Source organism: Molothrus ater, chromosome 19, assembly GCF_012460135.2.
Source record: "Molothrus ater isolate BHLD 08-10-18 breed brown headed cowbird chromosome 19, BPBGC_Mater_1.1, whole genome shotgun sequence".
In the NCBI taxonomy this organism is placed as follows: domain Eukaryota; kingdom Metazoa; phylum Chordata; class Aves; order Passeriformes; family Icteridae; genus Molothrus; species Molothrus ater.
This window is the reverse complement of record NC_050496.2, coordinates 10,466,410-10,491,403: the sequence shown is the minus strand read 5'-3', so window position 1 is coordinate 10,491,403 and position 24,994 is coordinate 10,466,410. Positions and strand designations below refer to the sequence as shown.

The following is a 24,994-nucleotide window of genomic DNA, read 5'->3' as shown; positions in this document are numbered from 1 at the left end:
AACACTATGGGACCAGGCTGTCCCAAAACCACAGTGCCACATCCTTAGGCCAGGACTAAAACCTCCATGTCTAGGTGGAGATTAAACCCCTGGGAGCTGCAGGAAGTGCAGAGAAGTGGGAGCTGAGCCCCAGGAAGCCTCACCTCTCTGAAGAGTGCCCCGTAAAAGGTGACAGTGAAGGGACAATCCACTGTCCTCATGGAGATGTCCAGGTCCATCAGCAGCCTCTTCTGCTCCTGGCTGTTCACCGTGGCTCGGATGCGCTGCAGGACACAGCAGCTCAGGCTGGCTGCCCCAGGGCCTGGCACCACACCTGAACACCCCCAGCACCCCTTGTGCCTTGTGCCACCCCTCTGCCACCACTTTGTCACAGGCACGTCCCCAGCCCAGCACCCATGAGGTGTTCACAAGGATGTTTATGGGTCTGATCTGTCACATTCACATTTTCTGAAAAATCCCTTCGCCCAGGATTTTTATCCTGGGAAACTCCTCGGAGCAAAAGGAAACCAATTCTGATCTCATTTGATTCTCCTGTGTTTTGCTCCTTTGGAATGGGTTTGGAGATTGTTTACCCACAGGTGATTGTTCCATTGCATTCTGCTGGGAGTTGTTTTCACTCTTTGGCCAATCAGGGCCAAGCTGTGTCAGGACTCTGGAGAGAGTCAGGAGTTTTCATTATTATCTTTTTAGCCTTCTGTCTGTATCCTTTCTGTATTCTTTAGTATAGTTCAGTATAGTATTCTTTAATATAATATAGCATCATAAAATAACAAATTAACCTTCTCAGAACATAAAGTCAGATGAATGATTCCTTCCTGCCATGAGGGTCCCTGCAAATACAATATTGACCCAATCCTCCAACATTTTGTCTTATGGACTCATGCTGCAGTGTGAGCTTTCTTAGCCAATCATGTTATGAGACACCAGCCTACAGTACTGCATTCTAAACTCCTTGTTCACCTTTGTAGCTACTTTTATTTTTTTCTGTATCTAGGATGGTCAGGATGGATGGAGATGAGAGATCTCTGCAGCCTGGTCATGGAATTTGGGATTTATTGCAAAGGGCCTGGGTGCAGGGCCCTGCTGGGAGCTGCCAGCCACAGCTCAGAGCAGTAAAGAGAGAGGGAGAGAGAGGTAAAGAGAGTGGTAAAGAGAATGAGAGAGCGAGGTTCCTGTTACAATACAATAAATCTTCTTCTGGTTGTGGAACTGGGGGTTTATTGCAATGGCCCAAGTGCAGGGCCCTACTGGGAGCTGCCAGCACAGCTCAGAGCAGGACTGAGAGAAGAGAGGGGGAGAGGGGATGAGAGGATGAGAGGGTAAGAGAGCGAGGTTCCTGCTAAAATACAATAAATCTTCTTCTGTGTTGAATATTCCAATTCTTACTAACCAATCTAGTCCAAGACACAAATCCTACAGCATTTACATACAGCCTATAAGAATCATTCCATTACCATACTGTGTTACATTTTAAACCCTAAAAACTCCTCTTTGGGCCCCTTCTGCCAAGCTGTAGGGTCTGCTCTGACCCTTGGGCCTGTCTGCAAGCAGAGGCTGCTGTTCCATCAAAAGGGGATCACCTTCAGCTGGCCACACCATTGTTTTCCAGTTGTTCAGTAACTGAGGGATCTCAAAGCTTGCTTTCATTTCAATCTCGCTTATAATTCCATATTCTCCAAATCTTTTGCCAGACAATCATATTGATAAGGCTTTCCTGTTTCATCTTGCCCATCACCCCAGCCCCCAGAAGGGCAGAATGCCCCAGCTCAGGGTACCTTCACTGCCATGATCTGCCCGCTGGGCATGTGCCGCATCTTCTCCACCACGCCGTACGCGCCCCGGCCCAGCTCCGAGATGGGCTCCAGGTCATCGGCCTTCACCTCAAAGTTCTGGGGGACACAAGGCAGCAGAGCCCTGAGGGTTTGTGCTGTGCTCTGACCCCCAGTGCAGCCCTGCAGCCCCCCCAGTGCAGCCCTGCAGCCCCAGCAGTGCAGCCCTGCAGCCCCCAGTGCAGCCCTGCAGCCCCCCCAGTGCAGCCCTGCTGTCCCCCCAGTGCAGCCCTGCTGTCCCTCAGTGCAGCCCTGCAGCCCCCCCAGTGCAGCCCTGCAGCCCCCAGTGCAGCCCTGCAGCCCCCCCAGTGCAGCCCTGCTGTCCCCCCAGTGCAGCCCTGCTGTCCCTCAGTGCAGCCCTGCAGCCCCCCCAGTGCAGCCCTGCTGTCCCCCAGTGCAGCCCTGCCTGGCACATCCTCCCCCTGCTGTGCATCTCCTCCCCAGCTTGGGAGTTTCTACAGATATAAATTATATATATTATATATAAATAAAAATAAAAATAAAAATAAATAAATATATATATATATAATAAATAATAAAATAGTAAATAATAGTCAATATAGTTATATAATTTATATAATATACATTTATACTTTATATTTATATTTATATTCATATTTATATTCATATTTATTTATTTTATACCTATATAGTTTAAATAATATTTAATAGATAAATTATATATTTTACATACAGATTATAAATAATGAAATAATAAAAAATAATATTCATTATAGTTATGTATAACATATAGTATACAATATTTTTATATAACTTTATATTTTATTTATTTATTTTATTTATTTATTTTATATTTATATATTTTAAATATTATAGTATTAGATATATAAATTATAGTATATAGATTACATAGATATTATATAAATAATAAAATATTCAATATAGTTATATAATTTATATATCTATATATTTTATATTGATATTATATTTATATCTCTTAAATAATATAATATTTAATAGATAAATTATAAATATTACATATAGTTTATAAATAATAAAATAAAAATAATATTCATTATCATTATATATCATTTATATATTTTTGTTATAATTTTATATTTTATTTATTTTATATTTACACATTTTAAATAATATGCTATTAAATAGATAAATTATAGTATATAGATTACATAGATATTATATAAATAATAAAATACTATATTTCTATATCTTAAATAATAGATTTAATAGATAAATTGTATATCATACATATAAAGATATTTTTTTAAATATACAATTAACAAATAAATAAAGAAATATAAATAAATATTTATATTTATATTTATATTTATATTTATATTTATATTTATATTTGTATTTATCTGTATATGTATATCTATATAAATAAAAAGATAATGCAGGGCAATCAGCCAGCACCATGGTGGCCACAGGGCTCGGAGGGGACATTGCTGATGGGCCGGTGTCACAACACCCCAGTCCCAGCAGGGGAAGGGTGGGAGGGACCTCGCTGGGGCCCCCTGGTCCCTCAGTGCTGCGGAGCATCCTGGGCAGGGCTGGCACGGCAGGGCCATTCCTTCCTGTTGGAGCAGGAATTGGCTCTGCCCCTCTGCTGCACCCTGTTTCCACCTCCCAGCCTCTGCTCCAAACACAAAACCCAAAATGAAAGGAAAGCCTCCAAAATCAGGCATTTCAAACCGTTACTGGGTTAGAATTTCACTGCATAAATTACCCCACTGACACCAAGGCCTATCTTTTGCATATTTATTGTCCAGCTTTAAAAGTGCTTTTTTTTTTTTGAATTCTGCTCTGCCTTTTCCTCCTATCAAAATCACTGTCCTGGGGTTTGTTTTTTTCCCTGATATATTTTTTATTCCAGGTGGATTGGTTTCCATGCTGCCACAATAATTTCCTTCCAGGGCAGGAACATCCACCCTGAGCTCAACTCCTGGAGGAGATGACCTTCAACATCAGCAAAGAGAAATATTTTGGGTGAAGGCTTTCAACCAGCAAAGGAACTGCAGAGGAGAGTAAAACAACCCTGTTAGCAACCCCCTTGCTGGATAATGGTCATTTCCAGGGGATTAGCTGCACCTCAGTGCAGCAAGGAAGGAATTTCCACGGTGGAAAATATGCAGGGAGCCCACGTGCCAGGGGAGGCAGAGGGTGATGCTGGGCAGTGCCAAGCTCCAGCTCCCACCCACACAGCCCTGCCTGAGGAGCACAAAAACCAGGGGTCACTTTGGTATTTCTGCCTGCACGTGGCTCACAAACCCCCAGAGCTCAGGAGCTCCCAGGCTGGAGCTTCTCAGCTTTTATTCCTCCAGCAGCTGCTTTTTTTTTCAGGTAAAATGGGCTTTTAATGCTAATTATAACATTATAATGTTAATTATAACAATTATTAACATTATAATGTTAATTATAATATTATAATATTATAATGTTTTATATATATAAATTATATGTTAAAATATATCAATTATAATTTTAATTATGTATAATATAAATATAAATATAAATATAAATATAAATATAAATATAAATATAAATATAAATATAAATATGATATATATAAGTTATATGTTAAAATATAGAAATTATAATGTTAATTATATATATGAATAAATTATATAAAATATAAATATTATTTATATAAAAATATATGTTAACATAGATAAATTATAATGTTAATTATATATATAAATAAATTATATATAAATATAAATATTTTATTATATATATATAAATATTTATATATATATATATATATATATATATATATATATATATATATATATATATAATATGTTAACATATATAAATTATAACGTTATTTATAATTTTCTGCCCTTTCTGCGGGGTTGAAGTGAAGCAAAGCACAAGCAGCCAGCCCAGGATGGTCTCTGGTCCCAGAGGTCTCTCACTCTTACCTCCTCACCAATAGAGATGCAGGCTTTGGAGTCCAGATCTCTGGGTGGCCTGCATGAAAAAGAAAGGAAAAAGATTTGAAATATTCCCTACAAAGATCAATTTTCCCTCAGTGACTAAATCCAGCCCCCAAACCATCCCCTCACACCTTCCCTGCAGCCCTGAGCAGCCTCCTGGCTCTGCAGGATCAGCAGATCCCCAAAGTCACCCCAAAAAAAGGGGGAAAAAAGCAACTGGAGTTGGCATTTCTCACACCCAGCCTGCCCCCGCAGGATCCCAGAGGGATTCACTGTGAAATCCAGGCAAGCACCAAATCCCTGCCAGCCTGTAGGAAAAGTGCATTAAATGGGCAGGAGCATCCAAAGCTGCTGTAAATCATCGCCTCAGTGACACAGCACGGGCTGACAGGCTAAAAACACTCAAACCACAGAAGCAAAGAAAGCCAGGCAGGCTGGGGATGCACAAGGGGCACTAAAACCAGAGGGATTCCCTCTGCAAGGCTGAGCAGGGAAGGGCATGAGTTTCATGCCTTGACCAAATGCCTGCTGCTCAAACTGGTGCCAAAGAGCCACACCAGTGGAAACTGGGGGCTCATTCTGGCTTTTAACTTTTTCTTTTTTTATCTTTTTCTTCTGCTCTTTATCTTTTTATCTTTTACTGCCTCGTCCAGCAGCACAAGAGACTGAATGATGGGGCTGAGACCCGCTGGGAAATGCAAGGGCTGAGAAATTGTCACAGAATCCCAGAATGGTTTGGGTTGGAAGGGACCTTAAATGTCATTTAATTCCACTCCCTGCCATGGGTAGGGACAACTTCCACCATCCCAGGGTGCTCCAAGCTCCATCCAAGTGCCAGCCAAGGCTGGAGGGCAGCTGGGCTTCGTGGTTTGCTTTTCATTCTGCCCCAGCACTTGCAGACTTACGTGGAGCTTGTCTGTGGTTGCTCAAATGCTTCTTTAGGAATTTTCAGCCCAGGGTTTCTCTTCTTGCCTGTAAAACAAGAAAGAGGCAGAGTTAAAGAAAGGCACTCTTTGGTGGTTGTTGTTGTTTGGGATGATTTGTTTGGGGTTAATTTGCAAAACACAGCTTGTCTGTATTTGTTGAGCTCATTTAACAGAAATGCCCAGCCAGGCTGGTGGGGCAGACTCAGGGCACAGAGTTCAAACAGAAAGTGCCTTTGTTCAGCAGGGTTTCATTAAAACCTGTGAGCTCTGCCTGCCAACTTGGTCCAGAAAACAGGCAAGAGCTCTGGCAAAGGCAGGCCAGGAGAACATGCAAAGGGAAAGGTATTTCTGCTCCTACCCACAGAGGAACCCTTCAAACACTTCTCAGATTTAAAACCATTCCAGATACAGAACTTCAAACCCTGGCAGGATGAAACATCTTCTGAAAATTGCATCTGAAAGTGCAGATTGTGATTCTGTTTAACTGCACCTTTCATCTCCTGGTCACTACAGTTATGCAAACCCAGCAAAAATAAAGGAGAATTCAAGTTTGGAGGCTTCAAAGCCATTTGTTTCTATTCCCACTGACCAGCCAAGTTTTCTGAGCTGAGAAACACAAGAAGCCTTTTATGACTGCACAGATCCAGCCCCTGGGAGAAAACAACCTGGAAACATCACTCATGGCACCAAACCCCAAGGGAAACATCTGCCTGCTTGCCTGGGTGATAAAATCCCCCAAAAAGCACAAGCATCTTACTGAGGTATTCAGGATTTTTAATCTAACCATTTCTATTAATTACTCTTATTTTTTTTTAAGCACGAGTTTTACTCTCTGTCCCAACCCTCCCTCTCAAACTTCACCTATAATTTGGCCTATCCCCCCCCAAAAAGGCACAATTTAATTGAGGTATTCAGCATTTTTAATCCAACCATTTCTATTAATTAATCTTTTTTTAAGCAGGATTTCCACTCTGTTCCCAACCCTCTCTCTCAAACTTCACCTATAATTTGGTCCATCCATATACTCGACCTATAATTTGTTCCACCCCCCCCAAAAATGGCACAAGCATCTAATTGAGGTATGCAGCACTTTAATCTAACCATTTCTATTAATTACTCTTTTATTTAAGCAGGATTTTCCCTCTCTGTTCCCAATCCTCTCTCTCAAAGTTCACCTATACATGTCTGAATTTGTTTTTCCTTTTGACACATCAATAGATGCCTGTGCATCCCAGTGCCAGAGGGGTGCTGGATCAAAGGGCAGCAACCAGGATGGAAAATGACCTGTATGAATCAATTAATCAATTCAGATTAGCTTTTTTTTTTTTAGAGTTTTGGTTTTGGGTTGTTTTGTTGCTGTTGCTGTGGTTGCGGGTTTTTTTATTTTGTTTTTGTTTGGGTTTTTTTTAAAGATTTTTTGTTGTTGTTTGGGTTTGGGGTTTTGGTGGAGGGTTGTTTTTTTGTTTTTTTTTCAATTTTAGTGGGTTTTTTGGTGTTTTTTAGTAATTTTTTTCTTCATCTGCTCCAAAAAATGGACAAAATTTGACAAAGTCAAAATAAAAGCAGCAAGGTCATGGAGAGCACAAAGCACAGCTCTTGAGCTTTCCCAAAAAGTAAAAGCTGGTGTGTAAGGAAGCAAAAACTGCTCTAAAAACCAGTGAGGGAATTCCTACAGTGAGCAGAGCTGCTCTTTGACCCCTTTCCTTCCAGTTTCTTGGTTGTATCCAAGAGGCAGAAGTGAGGAGCAAACCCTGCTGTGCTGGTGCTCCAGATTCCCTCTCCTGCCCAAGCTGTGCCAGGTGCACCTCAGATCTGTGGGATATTTCATGGGAGAGCTGTTCTGGATGCTGGTATGTTATCCTGAAAGAGGAATCTCAAAAATAAAAGTCTGGCAGTGCAGGCCAATGTGGTTTGAACATTGAAGATCTGCAGCAAATTTTTATTCTGTTGAGTTTTCATTTCAGGATGAGTGGGACTCTTTGGAATGGGACTCTTTGAAATGAGAGACTCTTTGGAATGGGACTCTTTGGAATGGGACTCTGGGTAGAAAATTTGGGATTTTTTGCCCTCCTTGGGTTGTGTTGGAATTTAGGGTTGGGAAGCCAAAGCACTGTTGGGGAGCCACGTTGATTTCTAGAGTTCTCTGGTGCTGGGTGCTCCAGATTCCCTCTCCTGCCCAAGCTGTGCCAGGAGCACCTCAGATCTGTGGGATATTTCATGGGAGAGCTGTTCTGGATGCTGGCACCTTATCCAAAAAAAGGAATCTCAAAAATAAAGGTCTGGCAGTGCAGGCCAATGTGGTTTCAACACTGAAGATTTTCAGCAAAGTTTTATTCTGTTGAGTTTTCCATTCAGGATGAGTGGGACTCTTTGGAATGGGACTCTGGCTGGAAAATTTGGGGTTTTTTGCCCTTCCTGGCTTCTGGTGGGGTTTTGGGTTCTGCTCATTCTGGGCTTCACCACCTTCACCTACACAGTCACGGACGTGCTGAGGAGCATAGCCCAGGAGTGAAATCCTGCAAAGACCAAATTTTAGTGGGGATTTTGGGGTGATTTGGGCTCTTTGAGGGGGCATCTTGGGGTTTGGCCCTTCCTGGGTCATGGTGGGGATCGAGGAACCATTTTGGGTTGTAGAGTTCTCCTCCATCTGTGGTTTGAACATTGAAGATCTTCAGCAAATTTTTATTCTGTTGAGTTTTCATTTCAGGATGAATTCTCTTTGGAATGGGACTCTTTGGAATGGGACTCTGGGTGGAAAATTTGGGATTTTTTGCCCTTCTTGGGTTGTGTTGGAATTTAGGGTTGGGAGGCCAAAGCATTGTTGGGGACCCACATTGATTTCTAGAGTTCTCTGGTGCTGGGTGCTCCAGATTCCCTCTCCTGCCCAAGCTGTGCCAGGTGCACCTCAGATCTGTGGCATGTTCAATGGGAGAGCTGTTCTGGATGCTGGTACATTATCCTAAAAAAGGAATCTCAAAAATACAGGTCTGGCAGTGCAGGAAAACAAATTCCCTGCAAACAAATTCCCTGCAAACCAATTCCCTGCTCCTCCGGCCTTTCCCAAGCTGCCATCCCAGCCTCTCTCTGCATCCTCAAGGAAATGAGACAGGCACAGGAAAAGCATGTTCAAACTGATTTTGCAGAGGAAAAGAAGACACAAAAAATCCACCAAACTGCCTGTGGAGGAACTAACTGCTTCTTTTAGGGCTGAACTGTCCCTGTGAACACTCAGCAGCTCCTCCTGGCAAACCCCAAGGATTCACTCTGCTGCAGTCACACTGGCACGACCGAAATCAAACAAGAAACGGGCACAAATTTGCTCTGTTATTCACTTTGTTCCATTTATCCTTCAAGGCTTTGCTTGCACTACCCTGTGTGCTGTCCCCAGGCTCAGGAACCTGCTGTGGGAGGGAGGGAGAAAATGAATCCACTGGGAATTTTGACTTGAACTGCACCCAGAACAGGTTGTGCAGTGTTGAATCTTATCTTGGTTCACGGGTGGTGTCAGCAGAACCAGGGAGCAAAAAGCCAAACCCAAATAAACACCAAAAGCCTTTCCTCCTAGGGAAATAAAATCTGCATCTTGGGGAGTTTATTTTCCTTGTCTCTTCTTCACAGAATACAATATTTTGAAACTTTGCCATTTTTTTTGAAGCACAATCTGTCCGTGCCTCGGAGCTGCCAAGGCACAGGCAGAATTTACCATTCTTTGGGGTTTTCTTTTCAAGAAAGAAGAAAGCAACAACAGCAGCTCGAGTAAGACGTGGATTTCATGATGGCAGCAGGAGGAGGGATGGGAAATGGGAATTGCCATGGCCAGGATCTGCACCTGCAGCAGCCAGAGGTGTGTGGACGGTGGGGGCTGTGCTGACTTAATGGTTATTGAATGAATCCTGGGCTGAAATCAGGCGATTTCATGGCTTTTAACTGGATCAGGCCAAATTTCTGAGCTCCTTTTGTTCCAACATGCAAAGCACTGGTCCCTCCAAGCCTCTGGGGCCAAGGTCTGTGAGTGGTTTGCAGGAAGCACCAGCAATCCTGAGCATGGCGCTGCTTTAAACCCAAAATCAGCAGCAGAGCCACCCCAGCAGGCTGCAGGGGGATGCAGGAACCTGGATCCCCCTTCACTCCAGAACTCAGGAGTCCAGCTCACACCAATGACTTTCTCCCCCAACACAAACACACTTAAAAGGCTTTAAAAAAAAAAAAAAAAAAAAAGGAAAAGAATATTTGGAAGTCTGAAGATCAGTTCTGTTCAACAGGAACTGCCAAGCAAGTGTCTCTGTGTCAAAATAAAATCCTCCAGTTTGCCAGAGCAGACTCAGCTTGGGGAGCATTAAAATCATCTGCACAGGAGCTCCAAATGCGGGGGCAGCTTAATAACACACAAAATGGGATGGTACCTGTTCCATGCACCAGAAAACCAGTATTTTCAAGAGTGTTTTTGTGAATCATGACTATTTTTAGCTTTGTTTCCTGGACAAAACCACCATGTGTGTTTATCTGTGCTGCCTGTGGCCCCTCTCAGCCCCACCTGACACAGAAACTGCGCTTTTGGAGATTGCAAATCTGGGCAAAGCAGGTGGTTCAATAACAGAGTCAGGGACTGAAAGACAAAAGCCACCCATGGCAGGCACCAGGAATCCACACAGGTGCTTCAGACACCAAACAGCAGCACAGGGCTCCAGCCTGGGGCACATCCCAGCAGCGCAGAGGGGTTTTCCTGCAATCCCTGGGGATCTGCAATAAGGAAAGCCCTGGTGAACCACCACACACAGCTCCAAGTCTAAATGTGGCTCCTTCTGCAGAGGGCTCTGCTGGTGGCTCAGCAGATGGGATGGTGCATCTGCTCCCCAGCACCCAGAAAAACATGAATTTTCTGTGTAAACAAGCCCTGGAGCTTTGCTGGTCCCTGAGCCTTCGAGCTAAAGCTCATTTGAGAGCTCTCCCTGCAATTTGGCACATGGAGACATCCACAAGCACTTGAATCAAAAGCCAAGTTTGAAGAATAATTGAGGGAGAAAGAACCAAGCCTGGTTTGGAGTGATGCTGAGAGACATCTCCAGAATGCAGTCTTGATAAACGAAACTTCCAGGGTATCTGTGACATTAAGCAGAAGCTTAAATCTACTTGCTTTTAGCAAAGAAAACCCCAAAACCTCACAGTAAACACTGAACTGGTGCTGCAGAAGGTGTCACCTTTACAAAGCAAGTTTCCTGGAAATTCTTTCCTGCAAGCTCCCTCTCAGGATGAGAGGAAACAGCCTCAAGCTGTGCTCTGTGCTCTCCATGACCTTGCTGCTTTTATTTTGCTTTTCCTGTGTGGGACTGGGAGCTCCTGGGAGCAGAGAATTGAGGGGTTTTTCCCCAAGTTGTGCCTGGGGAGGTTCAGATTAGAAATAAGGAGGAATTTCTCCAGAAGAGTGGCCAGGGCAGTGGTGGCATCACCACCCCTGAACAGACACGGGGACGTGGTTTAGTGGTGACCTTGGAATGCTGGGTTAATGTTTGGATTCCATGAGCTTGGAGAGCTTCTCCACCCTCAATGATTCCCTGATTTTGGAGTTCTTGTTTGGATTCCAAGCTCTCCATGAGCTTGGAGAGCTTTTCCACCCTCAATGATTCCCTGATTTTGGGGTTCTTGTTTGGATTCCATGAGCTTGGAGCTTCTCCACCCTCAATGATTCCCTGATTTTGGGGTTCTTGTTTGGATTCCATGAGCTTGGAGCTTCTCCACCCTCAATGATTCCCTGATTTTGGGGTTCTTGTTTGGATTCCATGAGCTTGGAGCTTCTCCACCCTCGATGATTCCCTGACTTTGGGGTTCTTGTTTGGATTCCATGAGCTTGGAGCTTCTCCACCCTCAATGATTCCCTGATTTTGGGGTTCTTGTTTGGATTCCAAGCTCTTGTTTGGATTCCAAGCTCTCCATGAGGTTCTTGTTTGGATTCCAAGCTCTCCATGAGCTTGGAGAGCTTTTCCACCCTCAATGATTCCCTGATTTTGGGGTTCTTGTTGGGATTCCATGAGCTTGGAGAGCTTCTCCACCCTCAATGATTCCCTGATTTTGGGGTTCTTGTGTGGATTCCATGTTCTTGTTTGGATTCCAAGCTCTCCATGAGCTTGGAGAGCTTTTCCTTCCCTGATTTTGGGGTTCTTGTCTGGATTCCATGAGCTTGGAGAGCTTTTCCACCCTCGATGATTCCCTGATTTTGGCGTTCTTGTTTGGATTCCATGAGCTTGGAGAGCTTTTCCTTCCCTGATTTTGGGGTTCTTGTTTGGATTCCATGTTCTTGTTTGGATTCCAAGCTCTCCATGAGGTTCTTGTTTGGATTCCAAGCTCTCCATGAGCTTGGAGAGCTTTTCCACCCTCGATGATTCCCTGATTTTGGGGTTCTGATGGCAGCACTTGGCTGCAGCACCCCTGGAAGCTCCTGTGCCCCAGAACTGACCCCGACTGCTCCTGCAGGGCCCAACCAACCCCAAGAACCAAACCAGACCTGAGAGCAAAATTGGGACAGGAAAAAAAACCCTGACTCAATGAGAACACATTAAACACTTCCCTGTGAAGGTCTCAAAGCCAGTTCCTGAGGGAGGGGAGGAAAGCACATTTTCCAAGGGGCTCCTTAACCTCTTCCCACTGACAGAGCACAGGGATGGGTGCTTTAACCCCCCTCAATTAAACAGCAATATTTAATTGAAAAAGGAAACTTCAGAATTTCAGTGAAAAGAGCAGAGAATAACAAAGAAAGGGAGGACAGAAGAATTTGCTGCCCACATGGGCTGTAACAGAAAATAAACTTTGACTTCAGAAGGAAAATCCCAGTCTCCAGACTTTTCACTGCAGTCAAAAACTTTTTATGATATAATCCAAAATAAATGGTTCCTTGCCACAAAAAGCTCCTGTTTCCTTCAAAGGATATTAACTAGTTCTGTCTTCACCACAATTTATTATTAAAAATGTGTTCAATAGCCATGTAGCAACATTTCCTTTCAAGCAACACTCTTAGTCATAGAACTTGCTGGTAAAATTTCACAGGCAGGAAATGCCTCTTTCTCCCATTTTTTAGGAGATAAAAGTGGCTCATTTATGATTCCTGTCTCTCCCAAGGATTTTTTGTGTGATTTCTTGGAAGGTTTTGAAAGCTAAATGATCTGCTTTTCCCCTATCAGCTGCAGTCTCTGTGTGAGCAAACTCCCACCTCAAAAACAAGGGCAAACTGGGAATGTTTGGTGGGTTTCCATGGAAGAAAAGTGAATTTTGGCAGCTCCCAAGGCTCCACAACCCAAGTCTGACCTGATCCTGAAGCGCCACTTTGCAGAGGGACAGGACCCACGGCCATGGCTGAGGTGCAAAACTCCCAACCCAGATGGTTCTGGCAAAACCAAGGAATTAAGAATATTTCATTTGTGTCCCAGCCACCCTGGAGATGCTGAGCAGGAGGAAGTTCCTCATGCAAAGCCTTGGTGTGCAAGTGCAAGGGGCTTCTTTTATCCACAGCTCTGCTCCAGCCCACATTTCAACAACAATGGTGGGTTGGGTGCTGCCAAAGAGAACTTTAAGCCTTGCAGGACACCTGGAAATACCCAAATCTCTGAGAAATTCACTTGTGAACCCTCCTGGACACAAACACTGAGATATCTCAAAGCAGCACCCAGGACAGAGCAGGGTCACCATGAGCAACTGCTGCTGTAGGTGTAGCAACCTTGTATTTAAATATATTTTGACAAAACGAACAAAGAAGTGAAAAAAATATTTTTAGCAAGTATTACAAATCATCTCGTGGGTTCATTATTTATATTTGTGAGTTCTTGTGGCTGTTTCTCAGAGCATCCTGGCACAGCTGAGGGCTGGGGATGTCCTGTCTGTCACCTGCCCCAGCTCATCACCACTGCCCAGTGCTCAAGGCTTGAAGCCTTCAATCCTGCCCAGGTCTCTCCCCCAAGGAATTCAATTCTTCCCCCACACGTGGGGACATCCCAGGCCAGTGTGAGAGGAGCATTCCTGGTGTCCCCGGGGTCAGACCCTGCCCACTCCTGACTAAACAAGGGCCACGAGCACAGCCCGGGGCTCCCTGCGAGCTGAAAAATGAAAACACACACAGAGATGACAAAGTCTCCTCTCAGTGAGTGGGCCTGAGGAGAAGCCCTGCTGCTGGAGCAGTACCAGGGCTCCTGCTGGCTCCACTCCAGCTGAAATGGAAACCCAGCCCTCCCAGAGAACAAAGAAGGGGAACATCCCTCAAGCAGCCACTTGTGGTGGGTTTTGGGCTACAAAACCCTGGTGGCCACATCCCCACGTGTCACCTCCACAGTGATTTCTGCACCACCACCTTCCTCCCACAGGCTCCAAAGAGGTGAAACCCGCTGAAATTTGTGGATGGATTTTGGATTTAAATGCCTTTGGGATGGAGCTGCAGGTGACAGGGAGGGGGGTGCTGGTGACAGTGGTTTGGTGACCGTGGTGGGGAGGCACAAGCTTAAAATCCACTTTCTTTTAGCAAAGAAAACCCCAAAACCCCACAGTAAATACTGAACTGGTGCTGAAGAAGGTGCCACCTTTACAAAGCCTTTCCTGCAGGTTCCATCTCAGGATGAGAGGAAACAGCCCCAAGCTGTGCCTGGGAAGGTTCAGATTAGAAAGTTCCCTCACCCCTTCTGCCCCTCTGGCTGGGTTGTGTGCCTTGGCAACATTCTGGTAAAGGTGCCTAAATGCCCTTTGTGCCAGGGACAGGCTGGGTGAGTGGCTGAGCTGTGCCCACCATCCAGTTTGTAAATGCAGAGTTTTAGCCAAGCCCCAATTTCTGGAGAAAACCAAAATCCAGGTGTTCATGTAAGCACCAATGATACAGAAAAGTGGGTCTGAAAATCTGGTTTAGGACCCCTCATTAAGCCACAAAAAGAATTTAATATGTAAGAGACGTTTAAAAGCTGTAGAAGTTTCCAGCAAAAAGCCAAGGGACGGGATGAGGTGGATTTGTGCTTTATTTTTCTCTTTGAAACCTGAGGGAGCTGCTTTCCCTTAGCCCTGCCAGAAAGTGGCCAAGTGCCACTGGCTGCTCCTCCACCACTGCAGCTGGATGTGCTGGAAGCCAATGGAGATGGCCCAGGGATGGTGGTGCAGGACAGGGACATTCCCCACACCTCCTTTATCTGTGCCTTGCCTCGTGGCTGTTTGCAGCAGCTCCTTGGAAACAGCAAAACTGAGATGTGTTTCCTTAACAACACTTCTGGGCTGCAGGGGAATGGAGCTGAACCTGCCACGCTCCTGGGGCTGAGGTGGCTCCCAGCTCCAGCCTCTCCTCCTCTGCTCTGGGTGCCACGGAGCTGCTGGCACATCCAGCCCTGAGCACCAGCCCCACGGGGTCCACACTGCAACTCACACCTTAGTGCATGAAATAAAGCATTATTTATTTTCCTTTCTGTCTTTAGGAGTCATAGTTTGGGTCAGGCAGCAGGGAAGGCAGGAGCACTTTCATGGCTGTGGTGAATTCTTACAAGAGAGTGTACCAAGAGCATTTTCATGGCTGTGGTGAATTTTTACAAGAGAGTTTACCAAGAGCATTTTCATGGCTGTGGTGAATTCTTACAAGAGAGTTTACCAAGAGCACTTTCATGGCTGTGGTGAATTCTTACGTGCACCAAGAGAGCACAGCAGGAAACCCTGGCACACCACAGGAGCAGAGGATGCTGCACTGGCATCCCAATCCCTGGCATGGCCTGGCATGGCCTGGCACAGCGACCCCACTGACCAGGCACCAGCTGATCCCAAACTCCCCATGACACCATCAGCACCCACAGGCAATGGTGGGGATGCAACTCACTGTCCTGTCCTGAGGGTGGCCATGGCCAGCTCCTGTCTGTGCCCCAGCACCCAGATGTGTCCCAGCATGTGTCTGTGCACCAACATCCAGCTGTGCCCCAGGATCCAGATGTCTCCCAGCATCCAGATGTGCCCCAGCACCCATCCCTGAACCCAACACCCACCCCTGTCCCAGCACCCAGATGTGTCCCAGCACCCATCCATGTCCCCAACACCCAGATGTGTCCCAGCACCCAGATGTGTCCCAGCACCCCTCCATGTCCTCAGCACTCCTGTGTCCCCAGCACCCATCCCTGTCCCAGCACCCATCCATGTCCCAGCACCCAGATGTGTCCCAGCACCCATCCATGTCCCAGCACCCAGATGTGTCCCAGCACCCCTCCATGTCCTCAGCACTCCTGTGTCCCCAGCACCCATCCCTGTCCCAGCACCCCCCTGTCCCAGCATCCAGATATGCACCAGCACCCACATATCCCCAGCACCCACACGTCCCCAGCACCCCCACATCCCCAGCAGCCCTATATGTCCTCAGCACTCCTCCGTGTCCCCAGCACCCATCCATGTCCCCAACACTCACCCATCCCTGCCCCAGCACCCATCCATGTCCCAGCACCCACCTATCCATGTCCCCAACACTCACCCATCCCTGCCCCAGCACCCATCCGTGTCCCTAACAGCCAGATGTGCCCCAGCAGCCACCCCTGTCCCAGCTCCACCCCTTGCCCCAGGCTCTCTCCACCTCAGGGCTGCACTCGCTGCTCTGACTCAGCCCCACAAGCTGTAATAAACTCGGGGCAGGAGAGGCTCCAAACCAAAATAGCAGGGCTGTGCAGGGAGAGGTGAGGTGCACCCGCTGAGCTGGGGCAGCCTTGAGCAGAGCCAGGGTTATTTGTGTCCCTGCTGAGGCACCCACACCGCCCAGACAAAGATCTCCAGCTCTGCTGCCAGGTAAAATCACAAGGTCAGGGCTTGGTGCCTGCCTCAGCCCGGCCTCCAGCAGGAGAAGCTCTGAAGAGCAGCAGAAGAAAACTGGAACTGTTTTGCTGGAACAGGCAGAGCAGGGAGCTCTGCAAGAAGGACTCCAGCAGACTCAATCTGCGGCTCCTGTGGTGCAGACATGAACAGAAATGTCACCAAACTCTGCAAATATCAGGAGCTATTTGCCTGCCTTTCAGCAAGCTCTGTATTTCAGTAATTCCATTTTGAAGGTAATTTCCTGATTGGGGCTAATCTCTTTTACTCTGCCCATTTTCCTCTTAACACACCCTGCAAAAGGGCTGCAGGCTGCTGGGTTACTCCTGACAATACTGAAACCAGAGGATGCCATTTCTCCTTGTTTATCTGCACATTTTGGTTACCAGGGTCTGTCTGTCCCTCTGATAAGAGTGCATTTCCAAATCTCAGAGGAGTTCAGACCCGCTGAGTGCAAAGATAGAGATCAGAGGTGGGACCCTGTGCAAGACATGCCCTGGAGGGGGCTGCAGGGACCCCGGGCAGCTGATACAGCTTTGAGGCAGCTCTGGAACCCCCCACCAAACAGACCTGAGCCCCTCACAGCTCCTGCAGGGAGCTCTGGGATAATCACAGGCTGGAGCAGCCACCCAGCAGGTTTTGTGGGACACCAGCAGCCAGGGCCAGTGTGCAGATGAAGGCTGGTGGAGATGATCCCACAGCTATGGGTGTTTAGGATCCTCTGTGTCCTGGGGAAGTCACTGACACCTCACTGAGCAGTTTCATGGGCTCCCACACTGGCCTGGACATCCCAGCACCACGGACTGCACTTCCCACTGGGCTCTGTCCCATTTCCTCTACCCCATTCCAGTGCTGGCCTGCAAGAAAGGAAAGGGGGGAGAGGAAATGGGGCCCTGAGTGCCCATTTGTACACTCAGGGATCAGCAGAGAGCAGCCACATGATGCTAATGGGGAGGTGACAACAAACAGCTTTGCCAGACAATGGCCCTTCCCAGTTACTGTCCCTTCCCAGTGAATGTCCCTCCCCAGTGACTGTCCCTCCCCAGTTAATGTCCCTCCCCAGTTAATGTCCCTCCCCAGTTAATGTCCCTCCCCAGTGACTGTCCATTCCCAGTTACTGTCCCTCCCCAGTGACTGTCCCTCCCCAGTTACTGTCCCTCCCCAGTGACTGTCCTTCCCCAGTTGCTGTCCCTCCCCAGTTACTGTCCCTCCCCAGTGACTGTCCTTCCCCAGTTGCTGTCCCTCCCCAGTTACTGTCCCTCCCCAGTTGCTGTCCCTCCCCAGCCCAGTCACTTCCAGTCTGTGCAGGGAACAGTGTGGGGCCCCTGGTCCTGTTGCTGCTGAGCTGCTGCCAGCAGTGGTGCTGGCACCTGCAGAGGTGAAGATGAAGATGGGAGGAGGTGGTGCTGCAAGGGATGGAGCACACACAAATTTCAGCCCTAATAGCCCCTGGTCCTGTTGCTGCTGAGCTGCTGCCAGCAGTGGTGCTGGCACCTGCAGAGGTGCCAAGGGCAGCCAGAGCCCTGCCCTGCCACCCTGCCCTGGGTGCCCTGGGTTTATTTCTCCTTACCCAGCCAGCAGCTGCAGAGCAGCCCCAAATCCATGGGTGCTGATGGGACACAGGAGTGCTCTGCTGCCTGCAGCTTTCAGCACAGGCCATGGTAGGTGGGAATGTGAAAATCCCTCTTGCAACACTGTGCTGAACCCAGCTCCAATGGCCTGGGGGAAAGGGCACAGCTCCCCCCAAACCCCTGTGCACACCACAGGCTGGCATCACCACCCTGCAGGAGCAGCACCTGATCCCAGGGAATTCCACCCAAACCTGGGGCAAGGCTGACCCCAGCAGCAGCCCTGGGGATCCCACACAGCCTCCTCCCAGCTGCTACAAGTGGGAATGCTCAGCTCTCTCCTGATTCACCCCAGCTGCTCAAGGGGCTCTGTGAGGAGCAGGCACAGCCTCAGACCCCTGGGATGAAGATGAAGATGGGAGGAGGTGTTGCTGCAAGGGTTGGAGCACCTGGAGGTGCACACACCAATTTCAGCCCTAATAACTCCATCCATGGCCATGGGTGACATGGAGAGCCACAAACATCCCCGTGGGAATGGGATCATCAGTGGCATCACCACCCTGCAGGAGCAGCACCTGATCCCAGGGAATTCCACCCAAACCTGGGGCAAGGCCGACCCCAGCAGCAGCCCTGGGGATCCCACAGGATCCCACACACTCTCCTGCTCAGGAGGAATGCTCAGCTCTCTCCTGATTCACCCCAGCTGCTCAAGGGGCTCTGTGAGGAGCAGGCACAGCCTCAGACCCCTGGGATGAAGATGGGAGGAGATGGTGCTGCAAGGGATGGAGCACCCACAAATTTCAGCCCTAATAACCCCATGCATGGCCATGGGTGACATGGAGAGTCACAAACCCCCCCTGGGAAGGGGCCCACAAGGATCTCACCAACTCCCAGAGCTGCACAAGCCTTGTCTGTGTGTCCCCTCTGCCTGGTGTGTGCAGTGAGGAATTCAGGCTAAACCACCTCTGCTGCTGTGGGCTCTGAGTCACATCCAGCAGAGCAAGGGACTTCCATGGATGAGCATTTCAGCAGCTGCCAAAGGATGCAGCCCACAAAATGCAGAATTCCATCTTTGGCCATCTCCAACAGCCTGACAGGCACCAGGACCAAAGCTTCTCAATCCCTCTCACCTTCCTCTGCTTAAACTTGCTTTTCCCCCCAGCAACTTAACTTCACAGGTGGCCAAAGCCTCCCTTCCACTCCTCCCATCAAACACCCTCAAATCCTAAAAATCACCCACTGCTGCACCACAGGGAAGCTGCAAGGAATCAGGTTCAAGGCTCAGGGAAATTCTAGAAGTATCCTCCTAAAGGACTTGGTTTTCTGCTCCTCGGGGTCACGGGAGCTGGGGCTGCATCCCTGGTGCCTTCCAGCACTGGGATGGCCACATCCTCCTGCTGCTCTGGGAAATACGTGAGGGTGATGGAGATCCCACAGAGCAACAGAGGCCACTGAGCCTCATGGCCTCCCCCTTCCCCTGTACCAGGAGAAATCCCAGCGCTGGAGCTCTGGGCAGGCACTCCCCCAGGCAGCAGCACACCACAAACCATCAATCACACCCCCATTTTCCCTCTGCTGAGAGCTCCCCTGCCTCCCCATCCCAGAGCCTGCTTTCTTCCCTGCTCATCTCAAACCAGGAAATCCACAGGAGCTGCAGGCCAGGGAAGATGTCAGAAAAGAGCCTCCAGCCCTGGCTGGGCTTTTTTCTTTTTAGAAGGAACTTTTCATTTTGCTGCCACTTTGTTTTCAGCCCTCGCCTGTCTTCTTGCAGTGGGAGTTTGCTGGGATCAAAAGTGGAGAAAAGCTTTTGGAATTCACCCTGGGAACAAAAAGGGCTTTTGTGCAGGAGGATTTGGAGGATGAGGCAGCTTTTGCTGCCCTACCTCTGTGTCTGTTTTCCTGTGCCAAAGAGCACCTGGCAGGAGATGGGCACAGCAGGGGCCGGGCTCTGCCAGGCACAGGGGACACCTCCCACACCTCCAGCAGTGCCAAAGCAGCAGATTTAGGCTCCATTGTCACAGACACATTTTATGAAATGCAAACAATGGTTATCTGCTGCTGTGGAATGCAACAGGTGCATCTGGGATTGGTCTCATGTGGTTGTTTTTAATTAATGGCCAATTAAAATCCAGCTGTCTCAGGCTCGCTGGTCAGTCACAAGATTTTATATCATTCCTTTCCTTTCAAACCTTCTGATGAAATCCTTTCTTCTATTCTTTAGTATAGTTTTAATACATCATTTCCTTTTAATATAATATATCTCATAAAAGAATAAATCAGCCTTCTGACACATGGAGTCACAATTCTCATCTCTTCCCTCGTCCTGGGACCCCTGTGAACAGCACCACAGGCAAGTGCTGAGCCTAAAGGGGTCAGGAGGTTTAAACCTGGGAAAAGCAGAAAAGCAGGGCTTGGATATCACAAGGGTGTGATTGGGTCAGGAAGGGCTCACCTGGGGAGCCCCTCTGGGCTGTCACTGTCCCCAGAGGAGCCTGCACAGAGATTTATGCTCCATTGTCACAGACATCTTTAATGAAAAATCCTTTCCTTAGGATTTTTCCTCCTGAGAAGCTGAGAGGCCTCAGAAATGAAATGTAACCAATGGTTATCTGCTGCTGTGGAATGCAACAGGTGCATCTGGGATTGGTCTCATGTGGTTGTTTTTAATTAATGGCCAATCGCAGTCCGGCTGTCTCAGACTCTGGTCAGTCACAAGATTTTATTATCACTCCATTCCTTTCCTTTCAAGCCTTCTGATGAAATCCTTTCTTCTATTCTTTTAGTATAGTTTTAGTATATAATTCTCTTTTAATATGATATATATATCATAAAAGAATAAATCAGCCTTCTGAAACATGGAGTCACAATTCTCATCTCTTCCCTCATCCTGGGACCCCTGTGAACACCACCACAATTCCATGCAGCCCCATTCCCCCCAGGGATGCTTCTGCTCACTGAGCACCTTCCCTGGTTTTTATTCCCTTTTTTTTTATTCCCTATGGGATCCCTGTCCTGGTGCCACCACGCTCCCAGCAGGCTGGAATTAAATCCCACCAGGGTAATGTGAGGTGCAGTTTTATTTCTGTTCCCAGGGGATCCAGGCAGCCACAGGAGCTTTGTTTTACCAAGCACAGATTGGGTTTGTTCAGCATATTGTAAATTTGGGCATTTCAATTGCTCTGCCAGCAGATATCTCCTGCTAATGCCCTGCATGTAAAATTTGGGTGTTAAAATTTTCTGCTCATGAGTAAAGATACCTTGGGATAAAATGGGAGAAAAGTGCCCATTGATTTGGTCATTCTGTGATTTATTAAATATCAATAACTTTGAGAGCCAAATGGGAATACTCATGGAAACAGAGGGATGTGCCACAAGCTATTTCTTTATGGAGCATCTTCACCTTCTGCAGAAGGCCCTGATGAGCAGGAGGGCTGGGTTAATCCATGTGCAGGTCAGGAATTAGGTGGCAACTTTGCCCAGAGCTTTCCTTCATGAGAGGAACACCACAAGACCAGCAGCTCTGGCATGGTGGGAAAGGATCTGCCTCCTTGCATTCTGTCATTGGGAATTCTGGCAAAGCTTCAGCCAAATACTGTGATTAAATTTCGACATGTGAAGGTCAAAGCTTTGATTATCCTGCCTTTGTGCCACACCATCACACAGCTCTCTTGCTATTCTTTAAGGATGCAAGAGCTTACTTGCATAAAGAATCATATTTAATAACTGAGATATAAAAATAAGCAAGTAAGCTCTTTCTTACTTTTCAGTTAGCAATTTTAACCTTTTTTTAAGCAAATTTATAGTTATGACCAGCACAGAGGGGAGGAACCAACTCCAGCTCCCTCTGCTGGCAATGCCTCCAGCAAACCTGGAGGTCCCGCTTTAAAACCACCCAGGAGCACCATTGCTGTGGGAAGCCAGGAGAAATGCAGAAATCCCAGAAAACCAAAGCTGTGACTCCTCTGTGGGCACTTTGAAACACACAGGAGCACCATTGCTGGGGGAGCCAGGGGAACTGCAGGAAACCAAAGCTCTGACCCTTCTATGGGACCTGTTTTAAAACTACCCAGGAGCACCATTGCTGGGGGACACCACGGGAAATGCAGGAAACCAAAGCTGTGACCCCTCTGTGGGGCACTTAAACCCAGAAAATCAAAGCTGTGACTCCTCTGTGGGACATTTAAAACCAGCCAGGAGCACCATTGCTGGGGGAAACCAGGGAAACTGCAGGAAACCAAAGCTCTGACCCTTCTATGGGACCTGTTTTAAAACCAGCCAGGAGCACCATTGCTGGGGGACACCAGGGGAACTGCAGAAAACCCAGAAAATCAAAGCTGTGACTCCTCTGTGGGACATTTAAAAACACCCAGGAACACCATGGCTGGGGGGAAGCCAGGGGAACTGCAGAAAAAACAAAGCTGTGACCCCTCTGTGGGGCACTTTAAAAAAACCACTGCTGGGGGAGCCAGGGGAACTGCAGGAAACCAAAGCTGTGACCCTTCTATGGGACCTGTTTTAAAACCAGCCAGGAGCACCATTGCTGGGGAAGCCATGGGAAATGCAGAAATCCCAGAAAACCAAAGCTGTGACCCCTCTGTGGGGCATTTAAAACACCCAGGAGCACCATTGCTGGGGGACACCATGGGAACTGCAGGAAACCAAAGCTGTGACCCCTCTGTGGGGCATTTAAAACCAGCCAGGAGCACCATTGCTGGGGGACACCAGGGGAAATGCAGGAAACCAAAGCTGTGACCCCTCTGTGGGGCATTTAAAACCATCCAGGAGCACCATTGCTGGGGGAGCCACAGGAAATGCAGGAAACCAAAGCTGTGACCCCTCTGTGGGGCACTTAAAACCACCCAGGAGCACCATTGCTGGGGAAGCCATGGGAAATGCAGGAAACCAAAGCTGTGACCCTTCTATGGGACCTGTTTTAAAACCATCCAGGAGCACCATTGCTGGGGGAGCCACAGGAAATGCAGGAAACCAAAGCTGTGACCCCTCTGTGTCGCACCCTGCAGCTCTGGGCACTGGCCCAGCTCCTGGCAAGGATCTCCCTCCTGTTTGTGGCACTGCCTGCAGCCACCAGGGCTGCTCAGGAGCCCAGGGGCACAGAGAGCCAAGGACTGGAGCTGCTCCAGCAGCAGCAGCAGCAGCTCTGGGTGCTGCTGGCACAGGAGGGAGCTCCAGGAGCTCCAGGCTGAGCAGGGCAAGGTGGATGCAGCTTCCAGGGAAGCTTTTTCAAGTTCAAACCTGTTTAAGCCAGAGGTCAGAGAGCACGACCTGCCAGCCACCTCCTTCACTGGTTTTTCACCCTGCAGCTTGGCTTGGCCCAATCCTGCCTTCCACTCCTCCCAGCACACGCTCTCAAATGCCCTCAAATCCTAAAAACAACCTGAGCTGCAAGGGACCCAGCAGGAACCCTTCAGGATTATCCAGTCCAGCTCCTGGCCCTGCACAGACACCCCAAACCCCACCCTGTCCCTGAGAGCTCTGGCAGCCTCGAGCTGTGCCCACTCCCTGGGGGAAGAACCTGTTCCAAAAATCCATCCCAATGCCCTGACACAGCCCCAGCACTGCCTGTCCCTGTCCCACAGAGCAGAGGCTGGAGCTGCACCCAGGGCTGGAGCTGCAAGTGCTGAGATCTCTCCTCATCCTCCTCCAGGCTGAGGAAGGCACATTTGCTTGTCTGGCACATAAAGAACACGAGGCATTTATCAAGAACAAAAGCCTTTCCCCAGGTTTTATCATGCAGTTTTATCTCAATTTGGAAAACACACTGAAGAAATCCATGACAGCACAGCACTGTGACAGACTTGTGACAGCAACTCTTGTCCTCCCAATAAAGTGACACAAGTGGGCAGGTTTTTTTTTTTTTCCTCTCTGCATATGTCCACATGGATCAAAGCCCACCAGGTCACATCTCTGAAGCAGAAGCTGGAAATACAAAGCTCCCTTTAGGAGCCTTTCTGCCAAAGCCTGCACAGAACTCCTCCCCATGTGAGGTCTGGGGCTGTAGTTTCACTCACACACTCCCAAAAAGGAGACTGCTTCCCATGAGCAGATAAAGCAGAATTGGGGCAAAAGGAAAGCAGAAACAGGGAGAAAAAAGGAACCAAGAGAAGCAGGATGAAATAAATCATCAACACAAATCCATAATGTCCATCCCACTCAGCAACCAGGACAAAATACATCCCAACCTTGTAAATTCTTTTATGGGTGAGCTCAACCCCAACCAAGCACATTCAGTCCCACTGACTCCTGCAGAAGGATTCACATGTTCTGAGTTTACCACGTGCACTTTCAGGATGAAGACATGAAAAAAAATCCTATTTAGCCTCTCCATTAAGAGAAAAGAAAAAAATTATTCAGCCCCTCCAGTTCCAAACAGGGCCCTGCTATGCATCAGCCCTGAGTGAACCTCAGGATTGCTCCTGCTTTTCTGCTGTGGCAATGCCATTTTAAAAAACCCTTTTTAAAAACCTTTTTTAAAGCAAACTGCTGGAAAAGCAGCCCCCCTTGGCAGGAGATGCTCGCACAGGATGGACCCTAAATGAGATTATCCGAGGTAAAGAGAGGCTGGAAGTGCTGGCATTGTTCTGGCTCTGTGCAGGAAGAGCCAGAGGAGAAATTCTCTCCTACTGCAGGAAGCTGTTCCAGCCCCTTATCAGACAGAAAGCTCCTGATTTTTTGCGGGGGAAGCACCAAATGTTTTTGAGGGGAAGGGAAAAAAAAAAAAGAAAGGGAAAAAAAAAAAGGCATGGCTGGCTCTAAAGGGAAAAAAAAAAAAAAGAAAAAAAGAAAAGACATGGCTGGCTCTAAAGGAAAAAAAAGGAATGGCAGGCTCTTGAAAGTCTCTTCTGAATTTACTTGATTTTAAATGTCTGTGTAGAAGACATATTTATTTTCTAGAATTTTAGATCCTGCTGAAAAATTAAAACTCCACTTCCAAG

The 24,994-nt window shown here is 47.6% G+C and overlaps 1 protein-coding gene across 3 annotated transcripts in view; it reads right to left on the bottom strand.

The window, feature by feature from the left end:
- Positions 1–24,994, bottom strand: part of MAP2K6 (mitogen-activated protein kinase kinase 6) — an 87,510-nt gene that overhangs the window by 52,066 nt on the left and 10,450 nt on the right. For all 3 annotated transcript variants that reach the window (XR_008508708.1, XR_008508707.1, XM_036394340.2), the window contains exons 2-5: positions 5,659–5,725; positions 4,739–4,787; positions 1,776–1,889; positions 144–263 (exon numbers count right to left, since the gene is read on the bottom strand). Coding sequence is in view for 1 of the 3 variants with exons in the window: in XM_036394340.2 (XP_036250233.1) it covers positions 144–263; positions 1,776–1,889; positions 4,739–4,787; positions 5,659–5,725 (350 nt within the window). In the remaining 2 variants the exon portion in view is untranslated. The remainder of the gene's footprint in view (positions 1–143; positions 264–1,775; positions 1,890–4,738; positions 4,788–5,658; positions 5,726–24,994) is intronic.